Source organism: Prenolepis imparis, unplaced genomic scaffold, assembly GCF_030444845.1.
Source record: "Prenolepis imparis isolate NDT839.2.m4 unplaced genomic scaffold, iyPreImpa1.0 SCAF_11, whole genome shotgun sequence".
Lineage (NCBI taxonomy): Eukaryota > Metazoa > Arthropoda > Insecta > Hymenoptera > Formicidae > Prenolepis > Prenolepis imparis.
The window spans coordinates 13,491,212-13,508,721 of NW_028141169.1; the positions used below are offsets into that span (position 1 = coordinate 13,491,212).

The following is a 17,510-nucleotide window of genomic DNA, read 5'->3' on the forward strand; positions in this document are numbered from 1 at the left end:
GACATGAAATAAGATCATTGTATCAATTACGGTGTCGTGATATAAATGATAAAGTGTTCACACTGTTCTGTTCTGTATAAAACTAACATTAGTAAGAGAGTGATAGTTTCTTCTTTCATCATTTTGTTTCTTCTTGCAACACACGACATCTAAGCTTGACTGTAACAATAATCTATGATAATTTCACATAAAAAAAACTGTATTGCAATCTTGCTGTAAAAAATAAACATGTTTCCATTTAAAAAATCGAAGATCACTATAAAATCTCCATCATCTAAAAAAATTTTATTTTATCCGTTTTATGTCCCTCTTAAAATCATACTTTCTTAACCCGTCATTTTCTCTACAGAAATAATATTTACATAAATCAAGGTGATGATGTCAAGTACTTTTCATCCTACATATATGGGGTGTCCTGTTTACAACTAAGACTTTAGTAAAACTATGGCTCTCAATGTGAAATACATATTTAAATTTTAATGAGTTAAGTTAGAAAGAGCCAGATTTGGATGATAATGTGTCTCAGTTTCAAAAACTTTTATTTCATAGATTCAAGTGCAGCGTTAATAATAAATTCCCAGATACTTTTCATCAAAATCGTACAAAATTTACTATGATTTTATCTTTCATGTTAAAGCCGCTATTTTAAAATTTAATTTCAAAATTCAAATTAAACAGTTCTAATTAAACATTCTATTCTAATTCAGTTCTAATTAAACATTTAGCATTTATAAAATAATAAAATAAAATAGCATGGTTAAAAATTTGTTGCTTACCCTGATTGAAAAATAATAAAGCGCTAATTGCAAAATTTTCACATTAAACATTTTGTGCCTTTCCCCTTCCTTCGTATCATTTCTTTCGGTTAATGAAGCAAAACGTTGGAATTAATCGGAAATCAATGGACATTCTAATTAAGGAAAAATGGAAGCATTCACATTTGCGACAGCATATATGAATGGTATCTTAATAAGAGTTTTAATCGCAGCGATTAACATTCGATTTTCATCGAAATATATGTTTTAAACTTTTCAGTACATATTATATATATGTATATATCCCGGTTTATATCGTAAAATTTCTGAAATATCTTTTTTAGAACATCTGTCTGATCTTGTAATAAAAATATTAAATTGATGAAAAGATAATCAAATTAATAAGATTTGTTTTTTTTTCCATTGTTCTTATGTTAGATTTGGGCGAAAAATGAATAAAACGATTATAGTTATCTAAAATCTAAACAATATATGTGCATTTTATGCGTAAATTGCAAGTGAAGATTTTGAAAAAATATTTTCTTTTAAGTATATATAATCTTTTATTTTTTGATTTATATTTTTTAACTTATTGCATGAAAATAGAATAAAAATGGAAAAAATTTATTAGGTGTAAATTACATTTTTATTTTAGGCACTCTTGCATAAAATAATATATACAATGTACAACACACACACGCGCGCGCGCGCGCGCACGCACACACGCACACATCATATACAGGGTGTCCAATTTTAATCGACAACCTCTAAAAAGTTATTTTTATTTTTGATTGTACTAAATGTTTTACAGAAAAGTTGTTTGATTTGAAGGAGGACCGAAGATGACGCTACTGATTTTTTTAAAGGGCTTTTCAAGGTCATTTGAAAGTCATTATGTTTTTTTTAATGGAATTACTATAATTTTTTTTATATAAATAGATTTCTCGTAATTTTCGGCATAAAAAGTTATAAAGATAAAATGGCCAAAAAATGAGTATAATAGTTTACGAGATATTTTATATCTATACAAATTTGACACTATAAAGATACATAAATTATAAAATATTTTATAAACTATTTATTTTTTGACTATTTTATTCTTATAATTATTTATGCTGAAAATTACGATGAATCGACTTATATAAAAAAAAAAATTTAGTAGTTCTATTTAAAAAAACATAAATGACTTTTAAATGACCTTGAAAAGTGCTCTTCAGAAAAAAGTAAATAGTGTCACCTTCTGTCCCCCTTCAAATCAAACAACTTTTCTCTGAAACATTTTGTTGTACAATCGACAATAAAAAAGTTTTTAGGGCCGGTCGATTAAAAATTGGACATTAGTTCTGTTTACTTCACAGAAAATATATTATCTCAAACAGAAAAGTTGCTTAATTTTGTTTATTTTATTCTATATTGTGCTTTTCTATATTTTTTTATTTATTTTACTTAACATATATGTCACGAAATCTGACAATGAGTACGAAATTATAGAACTCCGTATCTTTGTGAATCAGCCTGTATTTATAACACACGCTCGTGTGCGTGCGTGAGCATATATAAGTGCGTGTATGGACCACGACCCACGCTGCTCCAAACCTAGGGCGACGTTTTCTCAGCGACTCGCGACAGTCTACTCGCGAGAGGAATCGTGAGAGGATGTGGCCGGTCGTTCCGCTCCTCGTAATCCTCTGTTCATCAGTGCGCATGTGTCGCGCTGATGATGATGAGCTCGAGATCAACAGAATCGATGGCCACGTTCCGGCTCCGCGCGAAACGCAATATGTGCACGACGACATCACGCTCGGAGAAATCTATGACAACGCGGTCCAGGCCTATCTCGAGGAAGACTGGGACAGTTGCATCAGGGGATTTAACGATGCTCTGCATGGGTACGTCGTATTATTATTTCATTGCTGTTTGTGTTGTGCGATATTCTTTGAAAAAATACTCAAAGTTACGTTAATTTTTAAATATTGAGTCTCTGTAATTAATTTTATATTTTTCATTAAAGAAAGCTATCTACCTGAAAATTAAACGTTTTTTGTAATAGTTTTTTTTTTGCACATATTTTGAGTATACATATATTCTCATTTACATTTATTTTATTCAATTAATCAATTGAAGTTGTAATTAAGTAAACATTTATCGCAGATATGTATATTATAAAATAATATTTACAATTACATGTAATACACACACAAATATATATATATATATATATATATATATATATATATATAATAATGAAAACGATAGGTTTTTTTATCGATGTTAATAAAAATTGTAAATTGTAATAGAAAACATTGTATGTGTTAAAAGTTTACACATTACCGTGATTACTTTAATTTTCACATATATTATAGCGAATAGAGACTCCTCAATCCTGAATCCTGAATCACGTGCATTTTAATTTTAATTAATAACGTTGCGGATTTTTTTAGTTTCTGAGATATATCACTTCAAAATTTTTTACTTTTCAAACTTAAAAGGAAAAACATCTTAAAAGTGTAATGTATATGTAAATAATCGATTATCAATTTTAATAATTTGGACCTTGACATATCATATTCAAAAATGTTAGATGTTAATACTTTTTGAGTATTATATAATTGTATAATATATATAATATAATATAATATGTATAATATAAGTATAATTTTCTCCTATAAGTATAATTTCTCCCTAGTTTTTATTTAAAATTAATTAATTAATTAATTAAAATTAATTTAGATTAGATTCAAATTGTACGTGTGATTTAGGATTATATCCATTATAATATATATGAAAATTAAAATGATCGATGAGATATAATTTTTTTCGCAATATTTACCGCTAATTGTAAGTGAGAATGTTTGTAGTACTAAGCATTTTTCGATATTTAAACCCTCCAACAAATTTAAATTCCTACATATTTAAAATGAAATTTAAAATTAATATAGTTGTCAAAATTTATAAAAATTATATAAATGGTTGTTTTTAGATTTTTGCAAATATATGTATGCAAAAATTTATGCATACATTTTGTATTTCTCAGTTTTGACATTTGTGTTGAGCAACTTAAAAAATATTTATGCTTGAACAAACATAATTGTAAACTATTTGATACACACTCACTAATCTAATTTACAACTTTTTTGCAAAATGAATCTCAATATTTAAACATGCATATCTTATAAATCATAGTTGCAACTTTAATAAATTTATCAAAATTGTGATAGAGCAATTTGGAAACCATAATTGTTATTCAGCACAAATCTACAGAAAATAACTAATCTTATTCTTAGGTTCTTAGGTGTTCCAAAAAAAGTTATTTTTTGCTTAACTGTGTTATTATAAACATAAATGTTTAATAAGAAGATGAAATAAAATAATAATTAAAGTGAAGAATAAATTAATAATTACATTTCTAAACAGAAAATGAATCTTTCAGAAGAAAAGAACAAGTTTCGCCCGATTTGCCGACTCTCGAATATTGCAATAATTTTTGATAAAATGAAAACTCATGACTTATAGATTAAGCACACATTTGTAAATCTGCTTATTATTATTCTCGCAGCTATTTTGAAATAAAACTCTCCAAAATGTGCAAAAGTCGATGGATGGCTCAATAACGAGTAGCGTGAACTTTTTAATTTCTAAATTCTTTGCCCTCTAATTATCAGCTCTACCCATTCAACTCAATAAGTTCAAATTCAATATCAGTGTTTACATCCTTAATCTACAAGTCCATGTTTTCGTAAATATGTTTTACAGATATAAAATGTATAAACGTACGGTAACGATTTGCCGGCGAAAATGTAAAGCCGAGGCGACAGGCTCTTCGCCGATCTTCGCGGAGGACATCGAAGATCTGCACTTTTACGAGAGGAAAATAAGAGAGACACTCTGTTTAATGAAATGCAATCAGGATTACCGTGAGATCAGAGGTGCGGGGGCGCTTAAACGGCTCCCACGCGCTAAGGAAATGAAGTTTGTCAATTTTACCATCTATGAGTACCTTCATATCTGCTATTTTCAGGTACGAAAATATATGTAGAGGAAAGTATGCTAAATCGTACCGTTCGTTAAATCGTACCTCTACTGTATTTCTTAAACGAAGTTAAAATATTTTAAGGTGTTAATTTGGTCCTCGCTGCGACCATGTTGGATTATGACGTCAGAAGCGAGAATAATACACGCTGAAAATTTTTAGATAAAAAGATATTTTGATAAAACACAACTTTAAATGGTTTCAGCACACTTTTAAAATACTCCAAAAACAATTTTTTTCCCTTGACAGTCAATCAAAACAACCGTAAAATAATTGAAACATCAGACTTTGTCATGCGGAATGATTGCGCATGTGCAAAGACCAGACGAACTGGGCCTCATATTACAGTAATTTTACAGCTGTTGATTGATTATAAAGAGAAAAGGATAGTTTTCGGAATATTTTAAAAGTGGGCTAAAACCATCTGAAGTTGTGTTTCATCAAAATATCTTTTTATCTAAATGACACGCAACAATTTTCAGCGTATATTCTCTCGCTTCTGACGTCATAATCTAACATGGTCGCGAGGATGGACCAAGGAGTCAACACTGTCATTGTATCGCAATACTAGCTTCATTCGAATGCCGCAATGTTTGTTTCCTTCTCAAGCGATCCGTTAATGAGTGACGTTCATAAATTTAATTTGTGTGATTTTTATGTAATATTCGGCACCCCGTGCCTAAGCTATCACATTGAGAAAAATAAGCGATTAATCTTATTATTAAAGCATTTTTTCATTTTATTTAATCCTGTATATAAAAGCGTTGAAAAATCGGCAAAATGTTTTAAGATTTTTTTTTTCACAATTTGACAAAGTAATGGAAGTTCAGTAAAACGTACCACTAACTTTTTCCTATATCGTACTGATATGATTTACTAAATTAATTTTTTTACTTAGGCATTAGTTTTTTTTCTCTATATTTAGATAGACAACTGAAGAAAATATTATCAAATTTTATATTTATATTGAAATATAATACTTATTTATATTTTTGTGTGATACAAAAAGTATTTTGTTAAATTTTTGAAGAAAATTTATGATTATATAAATATGATATTCTTATAGATATGTTTTGTTGCAAACTGAGAACCTTTGTAGAAAATAAAACTTTTTTTTGTTACAATTTTTAAATTTTATTGTTAAGTAGAAGTACGATTTAAAAACTCATAGGTACAATTTAACAAACCGATATTAAATCGATGTAAATCGCACCAAATACTACTTTTTTTTTATTTTTAATTTACGATATAAAACAATGATAAATTTATGTTAATGTTTAGCGTATATCATTGACAAAGAACCTTAGTTTCAAATAAATAAAAAATGTTATCATTTCTTTATTGCAATTTTAATATTTATCTTAAGAGGTACGGTTTAGCATACATTTTCCTAATTTATTTATCTAATACTTATAATTTATTTATAATTAATTTTTTTACACTGTTATAATTTATGTATATTATTATTTTCGGTATTTACGATCTACGGAGTTGTACTGCGTAAAATATGTCGTTGCTTATTTTATCATTCAATTAATGATGATATCAATGAATGATGCATTCATACATAATATTAATATCTCAATTTTGTTTTGATTTATAATAATATATTAATTTGTTAATTCCACAGTTGTAGCTAATTGTAAGATATTGCGTTGCCTAGATTCGTATACTTGCGCCTATGGAAGGTTTCGCAAGCGTCACGAAAATATACCATACTCCCCCGAATCCTAATCTGGAGGATTACGTAATTTCGGCATAACAGAACTACGTCGGAGTTCATTTCTCGTAAATAATGAATCAAATGATTTCAGCTTAATTCGGAAAACTGTATCCGTATCGTCATTTATTAGACAATATAGCTCTGTTTTTTTAGAATTGTAACTTATTTATGATTTAAAAAACTATGGAACTTTCGATATTTGCATATTTAAAAATAAAATCGAGTCAAAACTTGATCATTTGTCATGTCCAAATTATAAGATCCCAGAACATTTCATATACATATATTTCCAGTCTAGCAATCTAGTAGAGTTCTATTGCTATATCTTCTTATCAACGGACCTTGAGATAATTGCAAATATAATCAAGCTACGAATGTGACGCCGTTTATTTTATTAACAAAAAATACTTAGCGATAGGATTAAGTATCTTACAAGTATAGGTTCAAATTTGTTTGCATGATTTCAAACCATGATTTCGAAAAAAAATAGTACTTTTAAGTAAACTTGAACATGGACAAGATAGGTTTGAACTCTTTATAAGTTCTTCTAACAATAAGTACATTCAAACCTCGAAGGTAATCATCTTCACGGATAAATTTCTTATAGAAAGGAAGATATCAGGATGCAGCAAATGCAGTCTTCACCTTCCTCACCCTGCATTCTGATCATGAGATGGCAATGAAAAATCTTAGGTACTATCTGAATCTACCTGACGTGATCGCGGAAAAAGTTGTGAATTTAGAGGAGGCTCCCTGTGTGAAAATGTACATGCGAGGGGTTAAGGATTATGAAGCTGAGAATTATGTGGATGCTATCGTCGAGTTTGAGAGTTCTCTTGAATCTTATATCGAATACGAAGAGAACTGCAGAAGTTATTGCGAAGGCCCTTTCGATCAAGGATGGTATCCTGAATTTTCCTCTTCAATAGCAAGTAAACAAGTTTTAATTAAATAAATAGTAAAGTAATAATTAATTTAATTTAATCATTAATTATTAATTATTTGATAAATTATTAATTAATATACTTAAATATTTTGTGTTTAAATTTATTTACTAATTTTATTATATTTACTATAGATTATTATTTTATTACGTAACTATTAATTATTATTTCACTATTTAACTCTTAATTAACTATTATTTTTTATAATTTAATTATTGACTACAAAACTAATAATTTAAGTAATAAATAGTAAAAATAATAAAATAATAATTAATAGTAAATAATAAGAATAATAAATAATGAATAGTAAATATAATAAAATAAATAAGTTTAAACAAAAAGTATTTATATTTGTGTATATAATTATATGTGAGAACAATTTGTATATTTAATTTATTCGTGTGTAAAACTTTTGACTCAAAATAATTCGTATTCGTTGCTGTGATATTAATTAGCATTAAATTAAAAAAATATAAAACATCGAACAACTTTCTCACGAATTTTATATATTTACTTTATAATTATATTTAAATTTATATTAATTATATTTAAATGTTATTAATTAATTAAATTAATCAAAATATTTTCATAAGAGAGAACATTAGAATGGCTATGGGATTTCATAAATAATCCATATTACAAAGATAAATTGCTAATAAAAATGTATGAATTCTATTAATATTTGTAATATTTTTGTTAATCATATATTAATGTATATTTCATAAGATGCAATAGATCTATATAAATGTCTATATGTGTATAATTCAATATATTTTTAGTGAATATTATTATATTAGTTGCCAACAAGTCTTTTCCATTTGTTATTACTTATTAATCATTTTTTAGATCATTTTGCATTTTGCCTAAAGTGTAAACGTGGATGCTCACTTGCCCTGAACAATGTGAATGGCAAATTTCAAGCTGATCTGTTCAGAAGCCATTATAATTACTTGCAGTTCGCTTATTATAAATGTGAGTAGTTCAGTTTCTAAATTGTTAATTTATTAAACTAAATAATTAAAAACAATGTATCTTTCTCGATTAATTAGCAGAAGAACATTATTATTATGGAATATACAGATTATATTATTAGAATAAGAGTGCTATTAATGTTTGCAATTAATGCAATTAATGAGATATTTATCATTACGTAATGCAATACTTATTTATAAAAGATGTGATGTTTACGTCCATGAGAAATTCTTATCATTAACATTCTAATAAGAATTGCAAGATCTGTTGACAAAAATATACATACACACATAACACACATACATACTATACATTTATAATATTTTTATTAAACGTCAGTTTTATCTTAATATCTCGAAAAAATTAGAAAAAAATTTGACTGATTATAATATTTACTTTTCGAGGCAAGCAACTTTTTTCTGAAGCACTTTTTTGTATTCTTGTTAACAATGAAATATCGTATGCAATGAAATAATAATATGTAAAATATATCTCTCTTGTGTAAAAATGTACACATATACATATGGAGAATGTTTTATTTTCAACAGCTGTATATCTTCATGTCCTACAAAAAATAGTGTAGAAAATAATTATATAATTTGAGGAATAAAAAGAAAACTCATATTCGTTTTTCGCTCGATTAACGTTTTAAAAGACATTTAAAGATTATTTAATTTATTTTATTGGAATCCATATATTTTGTTGGGAGAAACTATTTGTTAATGTAAACAATATTTGGTTTGAAACAATTTATTTATTTAATCAATACTTTCAGAGATATTAAAGAAAATTTACGAAAAATATTTTTTATCTTTCAAACATTATTTAAAATATTTTTAAAATAATCTTGAAAGCTTTTTATCAAATAAAAAATTAAAAAAACAATATCAGTATTTTTTAAATTCTACAACTTTTCTCTAAAATATTTTTGTAAGAAAATTTACGAAGTATGCAACTTGTTCTATTAAAATGGGATATTTTGTATATAAGAATTTTGTATAACTAAGACGCTGACATAAAATGTAAATTAATTCATGACATTACAACCGTGAATTAAAATGACCTTGCTGTCACTCCATTCGTTAAAGAGAATATTTTAAAAGCTCCATCAAACAATTTCTTGACTTATCTTTCGTAAGATTAACTGTACTAATCTCTGTATTTTAACAATTATTCAAATATCAATTGTCTTTTCCGGAATTCTGTCTTTTTTTTCTATTATATTATATATTCTCTATTATATTATATTATATATTATATATCTATTATATTATATACTTGGTATAATATTTGTTGAAAATTTATTTATTGTTAGATGCTATTTTAATTTTAAAAAATATTTACACACACACATATATATATTTTAAAAAACAGGTGAATAAATATTGCAATCAAAATGTAAACGTGAGAATTAAGAAAATTAAGAATGTACGAAGTATAAATAATAATTTTTATTTATTTTATATGTAGTGGGTAATTTGAAAGCAGCCTGTGCAGCAGTTGCGAGTTACTTATTATTTTTACCCGCTGACCAGACAATGCTTCACAATAAAGATTATTATAGCAGTCAACCGAAAGTGAGGGAAGAATACTTTACGCCAAGAGAGGTATGTAAGAAAATAGATAATTATTAAAAATTAAAAATTCTATAATAAAAATAGAATAAGATTTAATATATTAATATTAGAAAAATATATCAATAAAAATATCCAAATAGTTTTACATTTTCAGATTAGGAAATGTAAATCAAGAAATTGTTTGATGGAGCTTTTAAAATATTCTTTTTATGAAGACAGCAAAGTCATTTTAATTCACAGCATTTACATTTTATGTCAGCGTCTTATTGTTAGTTATACAAAATTTATGTATACAAGATATCCCATTTTAATAGAACAAGTTGCATATACCTCGTAAATTTTCTTACAAAAAATATTTTAAAGAAAAGTAGCAAAATTTTAAGAATATTGATACCTTTTTTTATTTTTTATTTGATTAAAGTTTTGAAAATTATTTAAAAAATACTTAATTTATCTTAAATAGCGTTTATAAGATAAAAAATGTTTTTCATAAATTTTATTTCAATATATTTCTGAAAGTATTAATCAAATAAATAAAATTATCTCAAACCAAATGTTGCTCAGATTAAGGCTCCTGGATCCGCGGCCCTGTTAGATTATTGTGACGTCAGAGGCAAGAAAGCAGACACTGAAAATTCTTAGATGCCATTTTTAAATGAAAAGATATTTCGATGAAACACTATTTCAGATGGCTTTAGTACACCTTTAAAATACCTCGAAAACTATTCTTTTCCCTTGGCAGTCATGAGCAACCGTAAAATAATCGTGATATCAAATTTTGTCATGTGGAATGACTGCGCATGTGCAAAGACTAGACAGACTGAGCCTCATATTATACAGTCATTTTACAGCTGTTGATTGATTATAAAGGGAAAAAGATAATTTTCGAGATATTTTAAGAGTGTGCTAAAGCCATCTGAAATGCTGTTTCATCGAAATATCTTTTTATTTTGAAATGGCATCTAAGAATTTTTAGGGTGTGTTATTTTCTCGCATCTGACGTCACAATTCCAACATGGTCAGCGAGGAGCCAAGAGCCTTTTAATAAATATAATAGTTTTTCCCAATAAAAAAAATATAGATTTTAATAAAATAAATTAAGTAATCTTTAAATGAATCTTTTGAAACCTTTATCAAGTGAAAAACGAATATCAGCAGCTTTCTTTGAAAAGTGTTAATAAATAAAATAAATAAATATTAAATAAGATTTTATAAAAATCGTTTCCAGGAGGCGCTTTCCTACGTGAAGCGACAAGAGTACGAACTGATATTGTTGAATTATATATCTGAAGAATTCGCGGTGATTGATGCTAGATTCAAAGCGTTCACCAAGAAAATTCGCACAGAAAAGACTGAACGAAAAAATGAAGAGGAATTTGGAAAGGTAAAGAATGAGACGTAAAAGTTCGCAAAGAAAATATCTTACAAAGTACTTATAATAATTTTCTGAGACCACTATTCATCGATCAATCCATACAATACTTCGATAAGAAAACCTTTAGCGATAAGAAACCCTTTATTGTACGCTGCCATGTTGTCTTTCTGTTTGAAGGATAACGTGCGCATAAACCTGACCATTGGATATCGTGTTTAGATTGGTCAATTATGATTAGCCGACTTCGCTGTTCAACCAGTTCACTAGTTTTAATACTAGAAAATCTTAACTTTCTATGTATTATATACCTATTTGTACCCAAATAATTTTACTTAATAAAATACTAAAAATATAATATGAATTTTTATTTTAAAAATATATTACGAACTGTTTGTATTAATAAAATTAAAATCGGAAAGATATTACAAACACACAACGTGTATATACATGTAAGATAGAGTAAAATAATATTGCATATACGATGCATTTCTATCAGTTCCCCCACGTCATCGCCTGCTTAAATGCAACCCTATTTACGTCTTCGCTCATAATGATATAGAAATACAGGCGTGTCAGGCTTGAAGGTCTCAAAATAAAAAATTAAATTAAAAAAAATTTTTTTTTATTTAAAAAATAAATCCAATTTCTATCCTATAAAGGCATAGAGCATCTTATCTTTTATACATCTTATCTTTTATTTTTTTAGTATTCTTCCTCGATCTTGCATCCACCTCCGGGTCACTCACCATCCACAAGGACGCAGTTTATTGGTAATTTATCAATATTTCGGGATGAGAGAGAAACGGACACACAAATAAGTCATGTCAGAGAGCGACTAAAAGTTACTGATGACGATGCACAAATAATAGCAGGAGAAAAAGAACTTGGTGGGAGAAATCGCTATGCAGCAGACGGTCTTCTCAATTCCGTTGAATGCGATCTGCTTATGCAACTAACTCAGGTAAATGAAATTTTTATTTTAATTAAGATTTCTTATAATGTCCCGCTGTCGAGAATTATATGATTATATCGTAGTTATGTCATTTCTAAAATTATAATTCATAATCACATCTCTATAATGTGATAAAGTACTTGAACATTGCAATGAATATGGGATTGTATTGTATTCAGTATAAAAAAGCTACAAAAATAATTATAATTATATCTAAAAATATATCTATATTGTGTATCTTTTAAAAAATCGCGTATATTACGTAAATAATTTACAAATATTTTAGAATGCTATGATGGAAGGTGATGGCTATGAAGAAAACAAGAGTCCTCATTCACCTTACGAGCGTTTCGAAGGTGTAACTGTTGGCAGGATGGCGTTGGTAAGAAAATTACCTATATCGAGAATATTCCATAATACAGGGTGTTTCCGAAATACTTGGACAAACTTATTCTAGGGCGTATTCTTCGTGTCAAAATAAAAAAAACTTTATGTATACTTACAGTCAAAAATAATGAATGCTTACAAAGTTAAGGTAGTAAAAGTTATAGTAAGTTTTTATGTTAATATTAATATTAAATTATATTATTAATTATATTAAATCACATTAATATTAATCATAAGTAAGCACTTAACTCATAAGAAATGCTCAAAATAGCCACTATTTGATTTCATGTAATGTCGTTATCAATATGTTACGAATACAGTAGACGTTTTAAGAGTGTTCCTATATGTATAGACAAAAATTCTTCAATCAATAAAGGTAGCCATTTTGGAAGTAAGTATTTCGGAAACATCCTATATATCGGGAAATTATCTCTATATCTCTTTCCTTAATATTTCTATCAGTTATCAATCTTACGTCGAAATTTAAGAAACCTTAAAAGAAAACAAAGAAAAAAATTCTAGATGATGTACTTCAATCTGACGAAGCCGGAACTACTGGAGCTGTTTCTGCAACGCACGGAAGCGGTCCGCAATCATGTGGAAAGGTATTTCAACCTTGACTCACCACTGTATTTCACCTACACCCATTTGGTCTGCCGAACGGCTTTAATCGGTAATTTTCACCTGACGCATTCTCGTGCTTCTGACGTCACTTTTCGCTGACATGCTCTCATCGTAAGAATTATTGGTATGGCACATAAACATTAATTGTAATATCATAAAGATCACAGATTGATCAGATTGTATTTATATATATTCCATCAATCTTTTCGTTTACAACTCTATTTTATTAAAAAAAAATTTTTTTATTAACAAAACGCGATCGCCAAGATATAAAATAGACAGATATTCGGCTACTATTATTTAATATTATAGCAGTTTAACCCTTCTGTCAATGAACCTATTCAAAACACTCAACTTTGATGACAAACACTCAATCTATATGCTCAAATTTCAGTATTAACACTCATTGTCAGATTAATCCTTAATGATGGTTAACATTCAAAGTACTCTGCACTAATCTTATGTAAAATGGATTTTAGTTAAATTAGTTGGTTTTTTTTTCATATTGTTGTAGCTTATGACCTGCCGAACAACTCGCAGAATCTGAGTTTTTTGTATTTAACTGATTGTAAATCAGCAGTAACTATATATCTATTATTTAGTAGGTTATAACTTACAACATATGAGAAAATCAGCAGATTTTACTTAAAGATTCAATTTTATATAGGATTAGTGCGGAATTTTTGAATTTGAAATCCTAGATGAAATTGAATCTCGATAAAATCAGCTGGGGGGTTCGATCAGAGCTAAATAATTTACAATCAGTCAAACATGAAAAACTCGGGCTTTGCGAGCTATTTGACTGACTGTAACTCAATAATTTTTGCTTTGAGGCTATTGCATCTTTTGTTCAGCAGGTCATAAGCTACAACATATGAAAAAATAGCTGATTTAACTGAAATCCACTTCACATAAGATTAGTGCAGGATACTTTGAGTGTTTAATTATTAAAGTTGACAGTATTTTTCATGCAATGTATCGAAAACACTTGTTAGTTGATATCCGGGTACCCATACATCGATAAAAAGGTGAAAAATTTTGCATTGACAAAAGGGTTTTAAGTACGTGATGAAGATCTAGATATGATAATAGCTATATAGGTATATGTATTGATCATCAGAATGTTTATTTTATCAATGTGTCATTCTCTTTTAGATTCGTCAGCAGATCGAACGGATCTGAGTCATGAAATTCACGCTGATAATTGCGTGATAAAAGATGGAGGTTCCTGTCTACGAGAGGAGCCTGCGTACACGTGGCGAGATTATTCGGCGATTTTATATCTTAATGACGATTTCGATGGCGGTGAATTCTTTTTTGTCGACGACAGGAAGAATCGTCGCGTCCAGGGCGTCGTTCGACCTCGGTGCGGACGTATGGTGGCGTTTTCCGCCGGTGGTGAGAATCTTCACGGTGTTCGGGGTGTACGTAACCGTAAAAGGTGCGCTGTGGCATTGTGGTTCACTCTGGATAAAAAATACCTGGAGTACGAGAGAGTGGTGGCGGATACCATGCTGACGAGAGTTCGTGTTTTGGGTTCTGTGCAACGTGAGGATATCCGAGTACCTTTCAGGTAAAAAAACACAAAAGGACCCCAAATACATAAGATTTTGGCTTTCGATGGAATTTGCTGCTTTTTTCATATATTAAATTATAACTTGCTGAACAAAAGATGTAAGTCTCAAAGCTAAATATTGGATAGTTATTGTGTTCTACTGATAGTTCAGCAGATCATAAAAACTACAACATATGAGAAAACAAATTGGTCTTATCAAGATTCAATTTTATACAGAATATACAGGATTAGTGTGGAGTTTTTGATATCCTAGATAAAATTGAATCCCGAGCTTATTATGAAAATGTAATAAAAAATGTAATAAGCTCAAAGCTAAATAATATACGGTTACTGGTTTACAGCCAGTCAAACACGAAAAACTCGGACTCTGCGAGTTGACTGGCTGTAACTCATTAACTATCTATCTATCTATCTATCTATATATATATATAAAATCCCTATTCTGTCTGTCGTTGAATTGATCGGGTACTTCCCGACATGCTAGAAACACCAAATTTCGCATGGTGATAGGGGTCCACCCCCAAGTAATGGGAAAATTCTTGAAATCTTTAATTTTGGTTCAGGGGCGCAGCCAAGGGCCCCTTATTGCGCCATATGATTAACATGGGAAAAAACTTCAATCTGGCCTAGGAGGCTAAAATTTCGTACATTGATAACGGTAACTATAAGACCAACGGGAAAAATCTCAAAACACAAAATTTCAATCCAGGGGCGCAGCGAAGGGCCCCTTAATGCGCCATAGGGTTAACATGGGAAAACTTCAATCTGGCCTAGGAGGCAAAAGATTTGGTATACCGACAGGGGCTAACGTAAAACAAAAGGAAAAAATCGGAAAACCCAAAATTTTTATTCAGGGGCGCAGCCAGAGGCTCCTAATTCTGTTGTAAGAGTTTACACGGAAAACTTTACATGACTTACGTAGGAAGATGAAATTTGGTGTTCTGCCAGGGGCTAGAGTAAAAGCAATGAATAAAAACCAAAGAGGAATATCAGAAAACTCAGGGGCGCAGCTAGGGGCTCCTTAATATCCCATGAAAAAATATTCAGTAACAGCCACCTTAATGCCTGGCGTAGACAGGCTTTTCCCCTAGTATCCAATATTTAGCTTTGAGACTATTACATCTTTTGTTCAGCAAGCCATAAGCTACAACATATGAAAAAAGCAGCCAATTCCATCGAAAATCAAAATCCTATGTATTTGGTGCGGGGTCTTTTATTTATTATGGAACATTAGCGATGGAATTAATAAGTGTTTTACAAGTAGGTTCGAATTTGTTTGCATAGTTTCAAACTCTCTATTACTTCGAAAAAAAACAGTACTTTCAAGTAGATGGATAAGACTCGAACCTGAATAAAATATGTTCGAACTCTCTTTTTGAGATCACGTTCGTAAATAAATAGAAAATATTTATTTTTTTGCGAGTTGTGCTAGTTCTAAAGCAACGTTTATGCACAGATCTGTGGAGAAAAAGAAAAAATGTTTATTAGTTAGAAATTATTAACATCTTGCTTTTTCGTTGAAGTTATGTGGTTTCAAAATTGTTATAACTTGTCTGTCAGATTTCATACTTGGTTTACTTTTTAAAATTTATAGATTTTATAGTGTTGAGATATAGCATTAAGAGAGTAAAAGAAAAAAATATTATGAAATCCATCGAACTTAATACAACTAACATATAACTTATAAAACAGATATGAAGACATGCTGATCCAATGTTTTAAAGAAGACGAAACATTGAGGCACATACTAAGAAAAAAAAGAAGCAACAAAAAAGAGTAAATTGATAGATATATTAATAAGATCTATTCTGTGAAATATTTTATTTAAAATGAAATAGCTGATCAAGCTTCGTGATAGAAAAAAAGAAATGTACAACTAAATTAGTTACCGCGAATTTATTTATTTATTTGAGTTACAGAAGATATATAAATGAAAAAAGAAATGATTTAGTTAGATTAAACAGTTGGATATAGATAACTATCTGCGGATCGAATAGAACATATATATATATATATATATATAATATATAAAAAAGTATATAATATATAAAATAAGTATAATTTAGTGAATGGCTGGACCATCACTAGAGATTTAAAAATTTTTTAAATTTTCTAATGATATTTTGTAATAAATATGGTAAATATATAGACCTGTAATTAAGTTTGTCATTTGAGCACTTATTTTTACCTATTTGAAAAATGTAATAAAATACATATTTATGACATCATGTTTAAAAAACATATAGTTATTTATTTTTTTTTTTTTAAGTATGCAATTACACATCACAAATTGCAATTTTTTTAAATTACAAGAGTGTGTTTTTTACACCAATTGATTTATCTCGATATTATATAGAAAATTATTAAAATAAGATTATTAAAAAATGAGTATATTATGAGATATTTCATATTTTTTGTCAAAATGTGTCAGAATAAAATGTCTCATACATCATTCATTTTTCAACTTTTCAAAATTACTTTCTCTTGGATGATTTGCATTTACAAATTGTTTTTCTTTTTTTTTTTTTTTTTTGAATGGCTGGTTATTAAATGTTTTATATAAATGTAAATGTAAAATATGTAATATATGTGTGC

General features: G+C 28.4%; 1 protein-coding gene across 2 annotated transcripts; it reads left to right on the forward strand.

Moving 5' to 3' along the window:
- Positions 1-2,358: 2,358 nt before the first annotated feature.
- Positions 2,359-16,928, forward strand: LOC145942576 (prolyl 3-hydroxylase 2). 2 transcript variants are annotated; one of them, XM_083049440.1, is made up of 11 exons: positions 2,360-2,644; positions 4,509-4,773; positions 7,116-7,440; positions 8,299-8,424; positions 9,895-10,031; positions 11,230-11,385; positions 12,083-12,337; positions 12,615-12,710; positions 13,238-13,388; positions 14,495-14,912; positions 16,608-16,926. In XM_083049440.1, the coding sequence occupies exons 1-11, from the start codon at positions 2,412-2,414 to the stop codon at positions 16,693-16,695; spliced, it is 2,250 nt and encodes a 749-aa protein (XP_082905566.1). In that variant the 5' UTR covers positions 2,360-2,411; the 3' UTR covers positions 16,696-16,926. The 2 variants fall into 2 exon arrangements, with proteins under 2 accessions (XP_082905567.1, XP_082905566.1); XM_083049441.1 differs by lacking the exon at positions 8,299-8,424 and having other exon boundaries at positions 2,359-2,644; positions 16,608-16,928.
- Positions 16,929-17,510: the final 582 nt, after the last annotated feature.